This window comes from Haliotis asinina, chromosome 11 (genome assembly GCF_037392515.1).
Source record: "Haliotis asinina isolate JCU_RB_2024 chromosome 11, JCU_Hal_asi_v2, whole genome shotgun sequence".
Classification (NCBI taxonomy): Eukaryota; Metazoa; Mollusca; class Gastropoda; order Lepetellida; family Haliotidae; genus Haliotis; species Haliotis asinina.
This window is the reverse complement of record NC_090290.1, coordinates 43,685,861-43,706,674: the sequence shown is the minus strand read 5'-3', so window position 1 is coordinate 43,706,674 and position 20,814 is coordinate 43,685,861. Positions and strand designations below refer to the sequence as shown.

General features: G+C 38.5%; 2 protein-coding genes across 2 annotated transcripts; both read right to left on the bottom strand.

Moving 5' to 3' along the window:
• Window positions 1-3,789: 3,789 nt before the first annotated feature.
• LOC137255958 (uncharacterized protein 7) lies at window positions 3,790-7,311 on the bottom strand. Its single transcript, XM_067793567.1, has 4 exons — window positions 7,207-7,311; window positions 6,359-6,424; window positions 4,507-4,656; window positions 3,790-3,936 (listed from the first exon to the last, which is right to left on the bottom strand). Exons 2-4 carry the CDS (start codon window positions 6,414-6,416, stop codon window positions 3,812-3,814), a joined length of 333 nt encoding a protein of 110 aa, XP_067649668.1. The 5' UTR covers window positions 6,417-6,424; window positions 7,207-7,311; the 3' UTR covers window positions 3,790-3,811.
• A 4,601-nt stretch (window positions 7,312-11,912) lies between these two features.
• Window positions 11,913-16,285, bottom strand: LOC137256424 (uncharacterized protein 4). The gene is made up of 4 exons (XM_067794268.1): window positions 16,177-16,285; window positions 15,570-15,644; window positions 15,239-15,280; window positions 11,913-12,507 (listed from the first exon to the last, which is right to left on the bottom strand). The coding sequence occupies exons 2-4, from the start codon at window positions 15,628-15,630 to the stop codon at window positions 12,218-12,220; spliced, it is 393 nt and encodes a 130-aa protein (XP_067650369.1). The 5' UTR covers window positions 15,631-15,644; window positions 16,177-16,285; the 3' UTR covers window positions 11,913-12,217.
• Window positions 16,286-20,814: the final 4,529 nt, after the last annotated feature.

Sequence of the window (20,814 nt, the reverse complement as noted above, 5' to 3'; positions counted from 1 at the left end):
AAACGTACGCTGCGTAGAGGCAATGTATTTCCTATACGGCGCCTAATCACAAGAAAATAAACAAATTAAGACAAAATCTAGTCGTAATCAAAATTTAATTCTTTTCAGTTGAGGATTTGTTTTCAAAAGCAATAATATAATTCATCAAAACACTTGCGAAGTGTAAATATTTTGAACTTGACTACGTGACCTAAATCTTGCCTGAACGTCAGTCGGCCACCACTGTCGGGCTAGTCGTCATGTTGAGAAGTGTTCACAAAGAAGAAGATTCTAGGGAGCATTTCATTAGGCGCGGCAAATTCAGCATCAAAAATAAATGTGAATAACAGGGAACTGTATGTCTCAAATAGTTGAGCTTAATGTTCTTCATCGGACGAGTTACTGTAAATAATTCGGCGACGCTTTGCGCAGGATGCCAGTGACGCCTTGTCATCTCGGCTTGGAATTCCCACTTGTCGAGATTCGATATTTACGTTGAAGACTTCACCGAAAATTGGGTCTGAAAACACAGCTTACAACCTCGAACGAAGACGATTTCAAGCCTATTGTGTTCAGATTCTGGGAAGTGCTTTTTGCCCCTACATAAGAAATCACGGCAGGCATGGCAGTGACAATTTGTTTGTGCGGGAGGACGCGAATGGATGCGGCTGACAGAGGCAGTGATAGATACAAGAGCGCCGCTCGTCTTTTGATGTTGTGTGTTACAGTGCAATCCTGACAACATACACGCAGAAGGTATTCAATCTCTTGATAACATTCACAACTCTTCCAACCAATTGCCCGTCAATTTTGACGAAATCAATAACTTTTACGGGCGACGCCATATTTGTTTACACTCACGAGAGGCCTACTAGACCTATTTGTTTACGTATTTTTATAGATTGTTTTATTTTCGTTTTTACTTACAGAAACTTGAGTTATCATAGAATTGAAAATAATGCTAGTAACCACACTAAATGAAATAAATTTTATCTAATTCCATAGAAGTGGTTTCGTTTTACATGCTCTCAGGTGTGAAAACTTGAATGAAAATCATCAATGGAATGGGTGATGAAAGTAGTACCAGTAATGTCAAAGTTCACGCATTAGCCAATCAAATCACTCGAAGGTGTTACGAGACACATGTGTCATAACACTTTGTTATGAAACAACTTTACGATGTACCACGTGGGTAATAATTCTTTATTGGAACCAAAGAAAGCGTTAGAATGGGCGAAGAAACCCAGCAGTTCTTCCATTTGCACAAACGTGGCAAGAAGCATTGCACATCAGTGAGCACTGGCCAGCAATATTCACTTAGAAAGGCTTGATGACCATTAACATTTCCACCCAAAAGCAACAAAAATATTCAGATTCGGGATTCGAATCCCGAATCCGTTTCTAACTTCATGTTCTTCCACCCAAACCAGCTTAAAGAAGGGTAAAACCAGCTCTCATGACAGCACACTGACCTGCACGTGTGTAGCGAAGACAACACCTGCGCGGGAACAAGGTAGAAGATTCTTTTCTGTGATGAGTGGCGTTCCGTGGTTACTTGTTCCCTGGCTACGTGATCACAGGTGCACGTCACTCTTTGGACTCCAAAGATTGATATATTGTGGGGTACAGCAAAGCACTTCCATAAAGATGATCCTTAAATATATGGAGAGGAAACTGTCCATATATTCACAGAGGGTGTTTGAGACACGTGGAATTAATAAATACAGATTAACTAAAAGGATTTACTTGTTGCAGTTAGTCAATTTTAGGAGCGAACTGACCTCAGTTTCGTCAAAACATTTGACTTTTCAACTTTTTACACCACTATCCGAAATGACACACGCAAGAAAAAAAACTTCAGTTCGTGGTTCATATTAACTTAGTTAGAGTGTCATATCTTTGTCGGGAATTTTGTCGGAAATTACGAAAATATAACCACAAAATATAGTTTCCATGTTTCCAAATCAGAGATGAAGGGGAACGTGTACACGTATACCCAAAACCTTCGCTTATTGGTTTATAAATACTACTGTCAGAACATTGAAAAAACATGAATGCATCCTGTAATTCCTTTACAGTTTGACCATCTTCTTGGTGCGGGAAAAGTATGAAGTTTGGAGAAAAGAAATACGAAATTCATATCAGTAGCTTAAAATTCATCTATAGTTTGAACTAAATCTTACCAGGCAGTAATCAGTATGTCAGTATCGAAATTCCAATCATCTACACTACTGGATATTTCATATTCATTCATGACCTTCAAATGATGTGTTGCATTATGTTGTATTAACCTGACCATCGTTTGTGTATAAATGATGTGACTATATTCAGTCATTAATGGTATAATTCCTAATCACTGCAAGATGTCGTTTCTTCAAAACAAATTGATCTGCTGAATACACTTAAGTAACATTATAGAGTTTCTGTATATAAATCCGGAGAGAATGATGATATAGATAATTATATTGCATGAAACAGGTGTAATCAGACGACACTGTCTGCCCGATCATTCCGTGCATCTGTTTGAATCACAATCAATATTTGTATGTGTTTCTTATATCCAACCTCAACCAGCAAGATAGCAGACGCAAGAGTGAGAGTGAGTTTTATACTCACCCGATCCCCTTAGTCGCCTCTTACGACAAGCATGAGACCAATTCTTACATAAATCAACAGGACAATCGGTCTATCAGTTGATTTTCATGTGTCCTCACACGCAGACCTCGTATGGCAGACTACCAGCTTTACAGAGTCCGGCAACCACAATTAAACCCCCCCAAAAAACCCGTTTAGTTCAAATATGTGAGCATCGGGTGCTACCAGTAGTGCAACGCATACTAAGTTGTCCATAACGCGAAGAGCAGCCATTATCACATATTTTCATTGATCCATTCATATGGATACTGTGAATGACCAGTACCTTTAATTTACCTACTGCTTCTCCCTTTACTCCCAATGGAGTGACTGAGTATAATTTTACGCCGCTTTAGCAATATTCCAGCAATATCAGGGCGGGGAGCACCAGAAATGGGTTTCGTGCATTTACGGACGGAGTTGAAACCAGGTATTCGGCGTGGCGCTTTAACGCTTCGGCCGCTAGACTACCTCATCGCCCGTACTCGCAACGATCCGTGAAGGTCAGCATGAGTCTTCAGTGACCCAGGCTTGTCTTTAGAACGACTAGCGGGATAGTGTGGCCAGGCTAGTTTGGTTGCCGCAATTGCGTAAACTGATTCTCATGCCAGAGTCTGGTCCTGAGTCGATTATTTACAGACGGCTGGTGGAATACTGCTGAGTGCAGCGTTGACAACTAACCAACCAACCAACCGCTCATACTGGAATGTGCTCCGAAAGAAAATCGGGACTGAATACTCCAGCAAGTTATATACTTACCGTCATAATTTTAGACTCACTGGTGTAAATATAGCCACTTACTTCAGGCAACTGTTCTATACTAAATTTTGCAAAGTATTCCATACTGTTTAATGGTACCGTTCACACATAAACTGATGAATTTGAAAACGTCAGTAACTTTGAAAAGATTATCGGCATGTGTTCAGTAAATGATAAAAATCAGTGAAAATTGGTGAATTCTTAACACTTCACCTAAAAGCAGCTGTCCACATACATGATATTTGGACATGCTTATCAGCAATTTGATGCATGATCCTCGTGCAATTCATCTGCACAAAGTTTGCAGTTGGTTCCCCCAAGACAGTGGAGAAATCAATGTTCTATGGGTGTAATCCCAATAAAATAATAAGAATGCATATACATATCACATAGTGTTTCAAATGAGATAAGAAGAAATGACAGCTGATATATGTTTTATTTAGGCATGATCACAGACACATTTGCTCTGGTTGAGTGTGGTTCCTGCTGGACAGTACCGAGTCCTCCACTTGCCATGAATCCAATGTTTGTACTTCCGGCCGCTGTAGGGTCTCATGTCACAGCCTACAAACAGAGGATTTCAATATATGAATTCAACAGTTACCTCCCCTACATTTGACCCCGAAGGGAAACGGAAGACAGAAACTTTCTGAATGGGTTCTCCTGGTGGTACTAATTGTGAGTGACGTGGATGAAAGTTTAAAATCAGACAAAGTTTAAGTACATTTTTAACAATTTTACATGATATCGATAGTTTTCCACGAAATAGTAGCAAGTTGAGAACGATGCTTGTGTCTGTGTTCGTGCTAGCTGTTAACTGTTGTTGTTGTTCTTTTTAACAATGCAGCCGGAATATTACAGCTATGTACAGGCTGTCTGTAAAAAATTAAGTCTAACCCAGAGAATCCGCTAACCAACAGCATGAGCGTAGAACTACGCAACTAGGATACAATGACATGTGGTAACCAAGTCAGCGAGTCTGATCACCCGATCCTGTTAGTCGATTCGTAATCTATTCTTCACATGGGCACAATATGTGTTATTGCTGGAGTGTTGCGTCGTAAAACTAAACTCAACACCTCAAATTCCATCTCTTGCAGCTCTGCCCCCATGAGGCCAAACTCGAGTACTAACCGTTTGTCAGACTTACGCATCCGCAATGCCCTTCGCTGAAGATTGTCCCTGGTGGACAAGGCATTACCCTTGTTCCGGTTCTGTCTCTAGATATGTAGTGTACCAAAGACCGCTTCAGCATGTAAAGATTGCATTTGACTTTCTTTCTCTCTGTAAAGGAAATATACTTTAATGCAACAAGAACGTTTCCATACTCGTACGTGATACTTGCTAGAAGCAGATTCCATCATATAATTTCGATTACATAACGAACATATCTTCATTTATTACCCACGACGGAGAACGTAAGGGTGTTCAAATTCTTCATACGATGCCCGAACGGCAAACTATCAATTTGTCATGGTGACGTGACGTCATTAATAATGCTATGATGTCACTTTTTTCTGTGACGTTGCGTTATACACGCGGCGACGGCGGGTAGCCAGCCTATGCTTGAAAGTAAATTTGGCGTTATTTTTCTCAGTTTGACGACTTCGGTAATAAAGAGAATATTATATTCTTGCTCATGTCATACTATATTTATGACACGTGTGCCTAAATATTGGTATATCCTTCGCTCTCGCTCGGGAAATACCAAACTTTAGTCACTCGCGTCGTAAACATAGTATGATATGGACGCTCCTACAATATCCTCTATATAACACTCTCAAACGGTGATCATACCGGGTGAAGATATCTTGCCTCGAAGCTGGCGCCTGTCATAAACACATACAAAGGCAAATCCCTGCAGAAATGACAACAAGTATTCCCGAAGTTACTTTTTTGTGTACAAGAAATGAAAGTCATCTGTTGTTACAGACTCACTCAGCAACATTCCAGTTTTGTCAACCATCAATTCTGAACCAGGCAATCCAGTGATTGACATCACGAGCTTAATCTGATTACAATGGTGTGCACCAACCGACTAAGCGTGTTTGACGTTCCCTTCCCGTTTGTCACCTGTTACGACTAGCATGTGGTGATGAAGAAACCCTTTCATTCATGGGGAGAGACACACTTTAGCTACTGAAGACCAATTCAAACCAAGACTTTTAGCGACAGAGACTACATGAGTTACTTAGGACTAAGTCAAACCCGGACCTTCGGTGAGAAATGGGTTGCTGGGTCAGACACGTATGGGTTGCCGAAGACCAACTGAAACCAGGATCTTTATTGAAAGAGACAGGCATGGGTGACTGGAGACCAATTCAAAACCAGACGTTCTTAAATTTCATTTAATCAGATTTAGTCCGATCTCATTTGTTTAATACGACCAATACTGATAACGAAATGCTTTTTTTCTCAAACAGTTCAGTAGTATGATAATACAAAAAATCAAAAAGCATTAGTAATGCGCTCAATTCCCGACCACCCACAGAGGGGTACGCTCAGATCGTCACAATCTTAATAATATCAACAACCACAAACTCACCGTGAAGCGATAGAAGGTTAATAGGCACATGATTTATCCCACCGGGTATACATTTTCTGCTGGGTGATCAGAGGCAGTTTAACTTTTCAACTAACAGTTGTACATGTCACTTGGATCTCGCAGTGAATACATTTTATTGGATGAAGCTGTCATGGTGCACAGAAACGCCATACCCATGCCAAATTGACAGTATATTTTTCTAATTAGAGATACAGAAATAAGATGTACTACTCCGTGTGCTTTCATGTTCGAACAGAGATTTAAGGTGTCAATTTTGTTCAGAAAGTTCACCTGACTTAACCACAGATAAAGAGAATTCCGGGTTTGGGGAAGAAGGGGAGCGCATCGTTATATTCAACAAAGACATGTAACCTGTAAACCTGATTAAATGTCTTTTCGTCCAGTTCTTCAAGTGGTCTATCTACATACGCAGATACTTACGAGCACCAGCACTTAAACAAATGGCCGCAAGGCACAAACATCCCACCAGGTACTTCATGGCTGATTCTGCAACGCACACACAAGAACACAACATAATTACTCAGAAAAACAGACACATCGATATATACTTACACATTAAAAGCAACAACTTTACAACTGATAGATAATATTTGCATATGTAATATATAATGTCATACGATTTTCCTACAGATCTATGTATTAACAAAGCTACGAAAGGGTTTCCATCGTCATCCCCCTGACGAAGGGGCAGGGAATAGCCCAGAAACGTTGTATAAGCAATACAGAAGAAGTTGACATCCACAACATTTGTCCTGAATACCAACTTCTACATGCCTTCAAGGGTTAAAAATAATGAAAAACGCTACAGAACTATATCTTTCGAATGTCCGCCATAAGATTCCACCAAGTGTGTAAAACAAACTGGCAAATACTTCTATTTGAATATGTAACTGAAAAGAACAAAGATACCATAACTTCGCGAAACATGACGGCATGTCTTGCTACGACAGATTGACACTTACCGCACACAACGTTCAGTGAGTATATCAAGTGAACTTTCATATCATAGAATGTACCATACAGTATCATAGAAGGTATTGACTATAACCTAATCATATTCTCAATAGAAATAACAGTTGAAATGGTATATATTATATATGAATTGTCGCCTTTGTAAATCATTCCAAATTACCTTTACCCTATGATATTTTTCTACATACAAATAAAGACATCGGTTCAGAGGACACACATCGTTAGTACTTGACGCAAAATACAAACACAATCAATCCCGTCTGAAGAAAAAAAAGAAACAATAGAAATTAACCTACCTTCCGATACACAAGGAATTTTGTGCACAAAGAATATAGCATCTTCCTTGAACAGATACCAGTTGAAACTATCTAAGGTGTCACATATCCATTAAAGTGTCAAAAACAATGTTTCTGCTACTGACATCGTTTTGAAATATGTAGGCGATTAACACAGAATGGGGTTTGTCTCCCAGGTAAGTTAAAAACAACGTCGGTAATTGCATGGAATGCCTTGAATTCGTGTTTGAAAATCGTGTGTTGAGTCGAATAAAATATTTTAAATTTGATGGCAAAACTGAACCATATACGAGGGGAGGGCTCAATGCTCATGGAACTCACTGCCCAAATTTATTTATATGTGTTGATTTAGTGGATGTGTATGTTTGGATGATTAATGGATTCATAACAAATGTTTAAGCATCTTGAAGAATTATTACGCTAGTAGTTGTAATTGATCTTAATCTTTGATATCACAACTAAATCATTGAAATCACCAAAACAGAGTAATAATAATGGCCTTTCATAATGCACCTTTTCCACACAAAAGTATGCTCAAAGCGCTAACATAGTAGATGTCCCGTACGACCCAAGCTGCCTGTGAGGTGCCAGAAAGTTCACATGACTGGGCCCTCCGGTATCCACTTTCTGCTGAGTGAACAGAGACAATTTGGAACTAAGTCCCTTGTCTAAGGTGAGACCACATGTATCACATGTGTCCTGGAAGCTCTCAGGAATCAAGCTACAACTGATTTGTGACCTAAACTCTATGCCCACAAGCAGTAATTTCTCACAAAATAGGTTACAACACACCAAACAGAGCAATGTCGCGAACTCATATGTCTAATGTGTGTGTCTCCGCAGTAGTCCACTGGGGAGAAATGGGTTGCTATATCTTCATGTGGACGTGCGTCGCTGGAAGATGACCCACTGTCAGGTAGACTTGTCTTCACAAATAATACAATCGCACATTCTTAGATCTTAATCAGATCTGATCGACAAATAAAAGTGGACGACATAGCTTCTGAAAGTGGCATGTAGGTTTTTCTAATGCAACCACGAATTAGCCATGAATGTAAACGCTCTGTACTGGTTTTGTCCCTTGAAACCTCAACACACGGGTCCTCACTAAAGAGTCAGAACCCTTGGACAATAACATGACAAATCCGAACGTCTTTCACCCTTGAGAACCTAGTGAATAGTTTTGCCTGCTTTCCAAACTCTCACAGTCTAGGACCAGGCTTTCAAATAGGACCACATTTTTATTTTCTGTGTTTCTCATTGCCCGACCGGCCCTTCTAATTTTATTGCCGACCACATACAGACCAAAAAGATGTTCATAAGCTCGTTTAAAAATTTCGTTTAATGGCTATATCATACGGGCCGTATGTCATAGGGTATTTGTTTGGACATAGGCAGTACAAAGTGGACTGAAGTGCATGGATCTTTTAGAAACATGAAAACAAACTTTTCCCTACTGTCTGTTTGTATATTGAGTTCTGTGAATGATTCAGTCGTTTCTCGTATGATTAATGTGAGTAAGTTAGTATTCATGTTGCTTTGACCCGCATTTCCGTCATATCAGGGCGCTCTCGTTTCATTTATGAAATTAGTCTTCATGAGCTTTCGTCGTCTATAATTTCCCAAGATATCGCAAGGATGTACAGGATGAACGAGCTGAAAATTAATTTGAAGACTGCAAACGAGTAATTTACATTTGACATAGTCATGAAAAGGGTATACAATTAGTGAAAAGTTTATTTTTCTACCTATATGTATGTTACAGGATTATGTATCGTCATTGAAAAATTCAGTGATTATATCTTAGAACTGATTCACACCGTGGTAAAGTCTAATTACTGAAATAGTCTTGTTACAGAAAGCATAATATTGGGTATAACTCCTTGTATTATGTTGTGACCAGTGAAGGCCCGGGGTAGAATAGGCCTTCAGGAACCCATGCTTGCCATATTTGGCGATTATGCTTGTCGGAAGAGGCGACTAACGGAATCGAGTGGTCAGGCTCGCTGACTTGGTTGGCACATGTCATCGGTTCCCAATTGCGCAGATCGATGCTCATGTTGTTCATCACTGGATTGTCTTGTCCATATAGCTGGGATATTGCTGAGTGCAGCGTAAAACTAAACTCACTCACTCACTCACTCACTTGTGTTATGTTGTACAATGAACTCATATACGAAATAATAATGTAACATAGAAGAACCAAATTCATTTTGTTTACTCTTAAATCACAAGACAGCACTGGAACATAAAACACGGTATTACATATAAGGAATTTTTATGATCATTTGCGATGACAGACTGTTGAAAGAATTGGTTTGACAACGGTTCTTTTGTTGGTCGGTCGCTTCCTCTTCCACAAGTGTCAGGAACCCCAATTCTGTACATTGTGCCGAATGCAAACCTGACATGTATACATATTTTTCACAAAAATTGTGTTGTATAAGAATATATTCGTTAATACGTTTCCTGAACACAATGTTTAATGAGAATAATCGTAAGCATGTCATGCCATGGAACTAGTAGTTGTTTTTTTTGGAAATAATCATAATATTTAAAAAAGAAAATGTACGGTGGGGCAGCATAATGGTTAAACCGTTTGTTAGTACGCCAGTCTAAGGTTCTGTTCCAGACATGAATAAAATTATCAAAGTCTATTATTGGTGTGAACTGCCGTGATATTACTGGCGTATTACTGAAGGGATATTCCTTTCAAAACAAGCACTCACTGGGGGTGATATTGCTTTGTGTGTGTACTTGGTCGTAACGCAATACTTTCTTTGACAAGCATTTAGAAGTTGGTGGCAGACGGATGGCTCAACAATTAGCGTCCCTTGATCGTTGCCGGATCCGAGAGTGGTAGCTCCGAATCAAAGTTCCAATTATCGTTCTTATAATGGAAGCTCACTTGAGCAACCAACGTCTCTTCGAAATTTCATGCTACGCTAAGACTTAATTAAAATGTCACAGTATTAATTTGAACCAGGTGTTACGTTCAACTCACTTGTCACGACTCCCATCCACTAAAACCTCCGGAAAATCATGATCGTGTGTTAGAATACCATATTCACCTGGATCATTATTCTAGTGTTGCAAGGAGCCTAATCGTGCTCATGAATGTTTCCAAAGCAATAAACGTGAAAGATCCGTGTCATTTCAAGCGGATATGAGTGTTTAATACTGCTCAAACGGGCGTTATTGCAGACTGTGTACTTAACAGGTCAAGACAACTGATTATACGATACCATTTAGAAAGTGGTCAAATAACACATATGTCATATTTGTGATTTCACTTTCTCAGTAAAGTACAAATTCTAGTTGGATTTTTGTGGATTGAGTCCCATCCGGGATTCGAAGCCGCACCCTCAGAGTCAGGCACCTATTCAGCAGCACACAAATGGGACTCAACCCAGAAAAGTACTAGAATTTGTACTTTACGGAGAAAGTGAAATCCCAAATATGACGTGTTGCAGGTCAAGACATTTGTTCAAAGACGATAGCACACAGTTTCCAATACTACTGTGTTTTTAACACATGATTAGCTTTCAGTTTCGCCTGCTTGACCTTAGATATTCTGTGACGAAGGGGAGATGAAGGAATATTGCTTCCAGTATCAAACACGTTGCGTATCAGCCTGTGGAATGATACTAGTGTCTGAATCACTAGTTTGTGTGTCCTTTTGTTACAAGTTTGTATAATAACAGGGATGGTGTTAGTTGTGGCGTAAAGCAGGTATTCAATGTTTCAAACATCATTCATTCTGCTTATCCAATGAATTCGATAGATTGTGTTGTCCGTACGTCTTAATTTTCTGAGCATATTGTTTTGCTGATTTTAACTAGATTCAGCACACTTTGTGAATGTTATTATTGTATGCTTTCCACCATCTTAATTCTGGAAATAAATAAAGCTAAATAGTCGAGATAACGCGAAATGTCGAAATTTCAATAATATAATATGATGAGAAAAGAAATGAAAACTAAGAATTTCTCATCTGTTTTCATTTGCTGCTGTTTCACATTTCAACAAGAAAGTGGGACGTCATCCCACATTCACTAATAATCGATCCGTTGTGCAGTTGTAAACCCATCAGTCGAGCACCCTTTCCTTTAAAGCCTGTGTAACGTTAGCCAGTTTTGGCATCAAATCCACAATGTCGTTTGATATCATTGACGCTCTGGACGTTTGCTCGTAGATACCCTTTACCGAATAATTAAAGAATGCACTGTTTCAACGTAACTGGTTTTAATTCTAAAATAATAGTGTGAATGGATGAGTTTTACCCGGACAAGGTTTGACATGACTTGATGTGAACCGAATTATTGTCGAGATCATTAGTAGTCTGCAATGTCCGCAGTTATTCTATCAGGAGTTTTCAAACGGTGATTTGATACCTGTAAATATAGGGAAAAGAATAAGGAACACCACTTCATGGCAGTGTTCCTTTATGTATTCTCAGATCGCCCATAACAGCGCTATTCAAAACTGGTGATGAAAAATAGCAAAAATTTAAGGAACGTTTGATTTTTATCTGTGCTCCTTTTTCTGTTTCTGTCAGTATATCATTCGATATGTATGGGTTCATAGTGATATACTTTCGGAAGCATAGGATTGTGTCCAGTCTACCACTCGATCCTAACTCCTTTGCAGTTGCAACAGTGTACTTAATGTGTCGTGTAATCCACTAAAACGAAAACATGCCATAATAAATGTATTAAGTGTTTTATTTATGCTGTGAAATATATGCATCTGTGATATGAGATACATAAAATACAAAGTCGGTATAGGCAGACACGTTTATCGTCAAACATTTTCGACATTGTACAGGATTCTCAAACGATTTGATTGTAAACGTTCTCGAAATCAATGTTTCAAATTGTTAAACCAAAACATTCCTTCGCACGCATCTATTACCGACATTGGTTCATTTGATATATCCAAAATGTGATGATGACAGATATGATGGCGGCGGTGGCGTCGACAACGGCTCCAGCGACTGTGGCTGCAGCTTCTACATCATTGCCAATATCGCTGGAAAGTACATCGACCTCATCCCCGTGCCCTGCGCTCCTCTCAAACGATTGGCCACCATCATATCGACGGGGCTAAGATCCGCACTCTTAGCTATCACCATTTGCTGAATCGGCGAGACTTGTGAAGAAGGATCCATGAGCATATCCAAAGCGGCCACTTCAAAGTACTTGTCGCCCATCATCATCAGATAAGGATTATTTAATAAACTTTTCTGTGGTTGCCTCGCAAGACCAGCTACTCCCTTGGCAGGTATACGTGGGGCTCCTGCTGAGAGATGACAGTTGAAATCCAATTATGACGGAACTTTAAAACTTTGAATGGGACGATTGAAAACTCAAATGCATATTTTTTTGATAGACCGTTTTCAATCTGGTGTGATGTCAACATTAGTTGGTGAGTTTAAGACTTACGATCACATCTCCAATATCAATTAATCAATCAATCAATCAATCAATATCATTAAGTGTGATTGGGTACAAAAATGTAGCACATGTATGGTACAGAGTTGTTTTTTTTCATAAAAGTACATTTTAAGTACCTCTACATATAGATCTAAGCATACATCAACATCTATACATATTTGAAGGAGTGAGTCTGCAGTTATGTCAGCTCTAAAGAGTCCAAGAGATTACGGGTGTCACTACACCAATCCCTAACGCTTTATTTGAACGATAAAGAGTCCATGAGACCCTACACGTGTCACCACACCTATCTCTAACGGTCCATTTCAACGTTAAAGAATCCCAGAGACTATACGTGTCACTAAATCTATCTCTGTCTGTTTATTTCAACGTTAAAGCTTCCAAGATTCTACACGTATCACCACACCTATCTCTCAAGGCTTATTTCAACGTTAAAGAGTCCAAAAGACTGCACATGTCACTAAATCTATCTCTAACGGCTTATTTCAACGTTAAAGAATCCAAGAGACCACACGTGTCACTAAATCTATCTCTAACGGCTTATTTCAACGTTGAGGAGTCTAAGATACGCAGAACCTGTCATTACACATATTGTTAACGCTATTTCAACGTTAATGGGTCCAAGATACTCTGCTCGTGTCGCTACACCTATCTCTAACGGCTTAATTCAACGTTAAAAGCAACTCTAAACTCTACACACGTCAGCTCCTATTGGTCATGACGTGTTTGAAAGGCATTCAGAAGTTAGACGATCAAGCATGTCTGACTGTGATGAATTCTCGATCATTACGGATACATATTTCAATGTGAGAACCCTTTAGAATCTTTTTGCAACTGACAACTTTCATTTAATTATTGTTTTGTTTGTTTGTTTTGTTGGGTATTTTTTGTTGTTGTTGTTTGAGGTTTTTTATTTGCTTTTTTTTAAGACGTTGAATTAATTTTTTACTTTTCTCTAGATAGATTTATATACGTAACCTAGATTGTTAGTGGCTGCATGTATCCTCAAAGTGGGTTAAAGTGATGTATAATTATTGTAATTATTGTCCTCCTGAGAGGGTACGTAGGTCCCGTACATAAATAGTAAATTTGAACTTCCCAAAACTTTAAACACAATATTTTTGTGATCTATATATATGGCTAAATTGGACCACAATCGCCAGCGGTTGAAGGGATGATATGAATCCAGCTAGGATCCATGCAGGTAGCAAAAGTACTGTAAGTCCTCATGGTCACTAGATGATGGCGATCAATTATTATAGTATTTCACATTGTATTGTCCAAAAATATCGTTCTCTTTGAAAGATACGTACTAGCTAGTTCTAGCCCATTATTTTGACAATCTAGTCCTTCGTTGACAGGGTCTTGTATATCATATGTATTCATTATGAATTTAGAACTAATTTTGTAAATGGCATGGCTCAATATTGCCGATGTGACCATAAATCGTAACTCACTCACTCACTCATAACCTCCAAAACCTTACGTACTTTTATACACACATCTACGGATACATCACATTATATATATCTACGTGTATAAGTGTACTAGTGTTTGTTGATATCTGCACATATAAACATGTGTGTACCCTCCATTTCTATCTGTCCGCCATACCTTTCGTAAATGCATTTAATTTATAACACTTTCACGCCTACACGTGGTGTGGCTTTATATGCCTCTGTGCACGCAGCATCTGAACGCATTTTCTGTATGTCTGCCTTCACATGACTTCTAGATGTAACTTCACTCTACATTTTACAAGCACCATTTAAACTCATTGTAATACGAATGCTTTCACATGATCTCTAAATGTAACTTCATTAGGATCTCTACAAACATCTTGTGAACGTATTTTTAATGTCATGTCCTTTACACGTAAATTCACACGAATCTGTTCAGGCATCATAAAAGCTCATTTTAATACCAATGCTTCACGTGATCTCTAGATGTAATTTGACTCGAATCTCTACAAACAGTGTTTAAACGCATTGTAATACGTATGCCTTCACGTGGCCTCCAGATGTAGCTTGACAAGAATCTATACAAGTATCATTTAAACACATTTTAATTTGTATGCCTTGACGTTCCCGCGAGATGTAACTCGACACGAAACTCTACAAGCATAATTAAAACACATTTTAAATACACACGCATACCCTCCATGACCTCTAGACGTAACTTACAAGGAATCTGTAGAAGCGTCATCTAAACACATGTTTCTATAATTATGCCTTCACGTTTATTGTTTATGAAACTTTAAACATATCTCAGCAAGAATATCTGCAATAATATAGATCTAAACGTATCCCAGCTCGTATCCTTCTCAAGACATTCTCTACATTTCTCAACTATTCCCAAATAACAACCAAAATGTCAACTAAAATGTTTCCATTTCAGTGTAAAGCAAGATTGATCAGTTTTTGTGCAAAAGCGTTTATCATCTCGTCTGTTTGAGCAAAACTGTTTTACCTAGTGATGGCAGCCATTCATTTGCGAGGACTTCCTCCAATATTCGTACTTACAGATGATGACTTAATACCTGTACCTGTTTAACAATGCCTGTTTATATCGCTTACCTGCAGGTGGTCCTGGCAAAAACGGTGGTCGTATTGGCGTATCTATAGAAAGACGGGAAATTAGTTCAGATAAATCAAATGGAATGGTATGTTCATACTAAAACTCAGAATCGATTCCAAACATTTGCAAAACATGGAACCTGTGTAGTTGAGTGGGTGGTTACCTCCATTCTTATACATACACTGGGAACTGAGCCCGGAATTGATTTAATTAACTAATGCTTTAACCGTGGCCTGTTTCTAAAAGGCCAACGATCATAATAACAAAATCAGGGGCTATGATTAAAAAGGAGACCACAACTATTGTAGAACGACAAAAGAAAACACTCACTCTGTGCAAACGCGACATAGGCTGTGGAGCAAATGACTGCCAAGAAAATGAGGCTATTCATCGTGATGTTTCTTCCTGAAAGTTGATCAATTTTTTATATATTATGGTGTTAACACGGGATACATTCGTAAACAGCATTCTAATTTGCTGGAAAACATCCTGTGTACAATTATCAAGATTATACATTTGACTTGATAAGAGGAATCTGACGCACTACAAGAACTCAAGTAAGATAGATTTGATAAATATTTGAAAACTGAGAATGAAATTCCAGTACACACTGATCAAGATTATAAAATGTTCTTCTCTGATGGAATCTAAAGCGCTATGTATTTTCAATATTAAGATCTGTTTGATCTGACTGAATATTCTACTCAGAAAGCTGGTCATGAAATTCCTTCATAACATTCATTGGGATAATAGTACAGTTTTGGGCCTCTTTTAGCAATAATATAGCACTCCACTGGACCCACTATGAATGCACATATTACTAAGATATATATATATATATATATATATGATAATAATAACAATAGGTACAACATACTCGGGGTATGTCTTCTTTACTACAACAAGAAAACAACCTAGTAAACAAGGGCTGATTTACCTGTAAGGTATATGAGCCTCAATATTCCTCTGCCTGTCTGTTCAGGAGCACAAGTTGTACTGACACTAGTTAATAAGTGCCATAAATTCAATGTGTCTTAGGCCCTTCAGATGAGTCAAACGTTACCTCATAAAAAGTTTCATTGCTTGGCACACCCTTGTTACAACTGGTGCATGTCTTCCAAATGCGCAGTCCAGCGTCAAAGGGCAGCGTACAGACTTGACGCGTCCTCCATTGTGACGTTATACTCGTGGCATATGACATTTTATAGCACGATGCATGTCACAGTAAGAGAACTAACACAAGTTTCCGCCATTCCGATTTGCAGATGAGTGCTTTGAAACAGTATTATTGATTGGTTTCCGCGTTAATAACTGTCGTGAGTTCTATTGCAACTTTGGTACTGAAACACATGTGTTGTTTTTTTCATGATTACGACATACATCAAGTCCAGGATGCTCAACAGCGTGTTAGCTGAAACTGACAGAAGGTGACAATGAATAATGTTTAAGTGAAAAGGGTCAACAGGAAACCTTGTTCTTTCACATTTGAAAACTGCGGTCACTGATGAACATTATGAAAGCATTCTGAAGAACTTTAATATACATATTCAGTGCTACCGTTTTAGTGAGAATCCTTTAGGGTTTAAACAATAGAATCACGGATGAAAAGAGAAGACATATTTTATCACTTCATTGGTCTGTATTGTATCTGTAAAAGTACTGGGTTATCAATAAATTTTGTTTTCCTGTTGGTGTTTTAGATAACAGTCCATTTTAGGGTGTTGAACAACTTTTGTTTACATTTTGCCCCGGAGAGCAGTTCGTTTAAAACTTAATCTCTCGTCCAAAATCGAAATAGGACGCTGGGAATTTCTTCAGTACATTGAAAGGCATATGTCCTTGTCATCTCATCTGATAGGGCATCCTTTACGTTGAAGCCAATGTTACTTTGTGCATTTGCTACTGCACTGAAAGTCACAACACCACACTTTATGTTGTTACGGAACAAATAATACTATTAGAGTCTATAAATGGGTCATTTTTCACAAAGGCTCGCTTCTGAGGAGCTTCATTATGAATTAGGAATCGCCCCAAGTACATTTACACAAACATGTATGCTATCAATTAAGCAGTTACTGATATCCTTTGCTTTGATTTTACCAGGAATGTTGTAGATACGTCCGACTCTGTCGCTATATTTAGCGCTATGGTTTAGGTTATTACTTGTTTCGTTGTGTATTTGGCATGTGTTTAGCGATGATTTCTACATTATTCCAGCGATCTGAAAATAAATGATTCTTGACCAAAATGAATCTTTAGGATATGCCAGTTTATGATCACCTCACCATCACCTCCAGTTCCACAAGACGAATCATCAAGAATCGATATATCTGGTTTCAGTTACTACCCGAAATTCGATATGATCGCCTCCATAACACCTGCCGTGCAGAATACTCCAGCGTCTCGAAGTGAATGCTTGATTGCAGCTTATTACTTTTTAACTATTTATTTGCGGCAATATTCCAGCTATATGGCGACGGTCTGTAATTAATCGAGTCTGGACCAGACAATCCACTGAACAACATTATGGGCACCAATTTATGCAGTTGGTGGTCAACCAGATCAGTGAGTCTGACCACTCGATCCCTTTATTTGACTCTGACGACAAGCATGAGGTACGGAAGACCAATTCTGATCCCGACATTCAAAGGTTAGCCGTATTGTGAACGAATACGTATTTGTATCATGGCAAAATGTTTTTTCATTCAAAGTGATTTCATTCAAATAATCTGATCCTAATGTAATATTAAACCGTAACATTATCTTTTTATCACTTTTTTATCAGGGTCCAGCATTTCATACACATTTGATAAGTCGGCATATCTGTAGAATATAAAGTATTTCATGTTACAGTAAATACATTGTGGCAAGACGACCAAAATGAGACACAAGTGTCATATTTGCAGTGAGGGTAACCATTAATTTATGTAACTGGTAATTGTAATTCTATTTTGGTTTCAGCCTAGCTAGAGAATATAACGTATGACCGTTGAAACTGTCTAAAATTGTATTTGCATTATCGGTAAACTGAATCATTCTAAATCAATCATCGTTGTTCCTTCTTTTATTTTTGTTTTTGAGCCACGTGGGTCTGGATTTCTGCTACAATGAGGAACAAATACGGCGAGATGGCATCACCTTGTCTGCCACACCGTGTAATTCAGAAGAATTCTGATGGAAATCCGTTCACAGGAACATTAAACATTAGAGTTTATGTTAATTTCTTTTTGTGGATGGTCCAAAGTTAAGCTATTTCTGGATGAAGATCTATTCCAGTGAATCGATAGCTTTTTTCGAAGTCTCTTAGTATTAAAAGTCCTGGTTTATTCATATTATCTGTATAATCAAAGATGTCGTTAACCAGTCCTGTTCGTTCTCCAGTGTATCTGCTTCCATGAATCCCTCTTGATCTTGTATATTTTATAACGTACTGATGTCACGACTAAAGCTAGTTTATATTATATGTTTAAAAGTGAAATGGGCCTGAAATATTTCAACCGTTCTTTAAATTTGTCGTTTTCGAGATGCGTGTTTTGCGACCTTGTTTGTGACTTTTAGATAACCCACCCTTCATATTTGTTTCATTTCATTGATTATGTATTTATCGATTTCCTTCCAAAACAATATCATAACGAAACATATGATAATATCATAATAACGACCACCTCTTGTTTACTAACGTGTCTCCGACTATCACATAAAGGAAAGGAAGCGCTTAATAAAGTTGCTAGTGTCCTAGTTCCATACACGTTCTGATGACACTCCCTCCCTCCCTCCCTCCCCTCTCTGTCTCTCTCTTCCCCCGACCCTCTCTCTCTCTCTCTCTCTATCTCTCCCTTTCGGTCTCTCTCTGTATGTGTGTGTCTGTTTGTGTGTGTGTGTGTGTGTGTGTGTGTGTGTGTGTGTGTGTGTGTGTGTGTGTGTCCTTCATTGAACTGCATCTATTTTTTTCAAATTGACTATGCATTTCCGTCAGTACCTAACACTGACTACATCAGCCGCTCATCTTCAGTTTAATTTATTGCGTGATCAGTATCCAAGTGATATCGACAGCGGTAAGAGTCAGAGGCAATATGCTGCTTCAGCAACTGTAACAACTGCCATCTAACTATAGCCTGCGAAAATGTGCAGATGTCAAGTTTGTTAATGTATTGTGTTAATGGAACGATAACTGGTGTTTCATGTGTGGGATCTACCGCCAGCATATCAGGTAATTTGATGAGCTGTGCGACAACATGTATATATATTCTACCACAAGCACATTTTGGCTAAACAATCGGCTGTAACCAGAGGAATGGTTTCAAACATGCTGAGGCAAAATGTATGCTGCAAAGCTACTTTTTTTTCTTACGATCCGCTGTATAGTGACCGCCCGTGAAGGTGCGGGTTAGAATTGGTCCTCAGCAACCAATTAGTGTCCTTATAGGCAACTCTCGTGATTCATCAGTCAGACTCGCTGACTTTCTTGACAGTCCCAGTTACATAGATCGTTGCTCATGCTGCTGATCACAGGATGTTCTGGTCCAGATTCTATTATTTACAGACCGTCGCCATATAGCCGGAATATTGCTGAGTGCGGCGTAAAACTAAACAACCAAAACAAACCCCAACAAACAAATTATGTGGTAACACACTTTTGGTTGATGCTGCTCTGTAGCCTATTGTATGGTGCCTTGACATTGACAGTGATATAACATACAGATGGCATGCTACTTCGAAATCGGGAATGGGCAGTCTGGCCCCGATTTGTGGAAAGAAACGTAACTTTTTGACTTAAGTCTGAGATTTTACTCAAATCTGAGAAAACGCATTTCACAGAATGAACTGAAATCAGCACAAAACTCAAACTGTAGGAAACAATTTGAGTTTCGTGGATAGATTACTTAAATTATTTGGGCTTCTATATTTTAAAACTGCCATTGAATTAAAAATTCAGCTGTTTCAAGTTGTGAAATTCAGTTTGAGATTTGAGTAAGAACTTAAGTTTGTTTCGAGAAATCTGGGCCAGGTTGTTTTACTGTCCTTTGCTGACATGCTTACGAATCTGACATTTGGTCTCATCAATGTGTAGCTTGTTTTGCCACTGTATGGCGGAAATACTGCCGGTGTGACAACAAATCTAAATCTAAATCTAAATCTAAATCTAAATCTAAATCTAAATCTAAATCTAAATCGTAACTGGATCAACGACTTTCCGGTCAGAGTAATGTTGGCGATCATATGTTCTGACTGCATTAAGTTAAAATGTGTGAAAAGATACCGCTCATGATGTTCCCTAGACTAACAGCTAGTCTCTGAAATGAACATATTTTACTGAAAAAAATGTTCATAGTGAAAAAAAAATAATATAATGAAATGGAGCCCTGAGATTTTCTTCATCTTTCAGCCTGAAGCTATGGAAATCTAGACTTACCACATTTTCTAGACTTGCATGGGCTTTCTTGGATATATATACTTCAGGGTCTGTACGACAGACTAGATGTTCCCTGATGCTGGAATTATTTTAACACAGCCAACTGCTGATATGATATGGTGCGAAATACCTGCAATGTTGTTTTTAGTGTTGTCCAAGCAG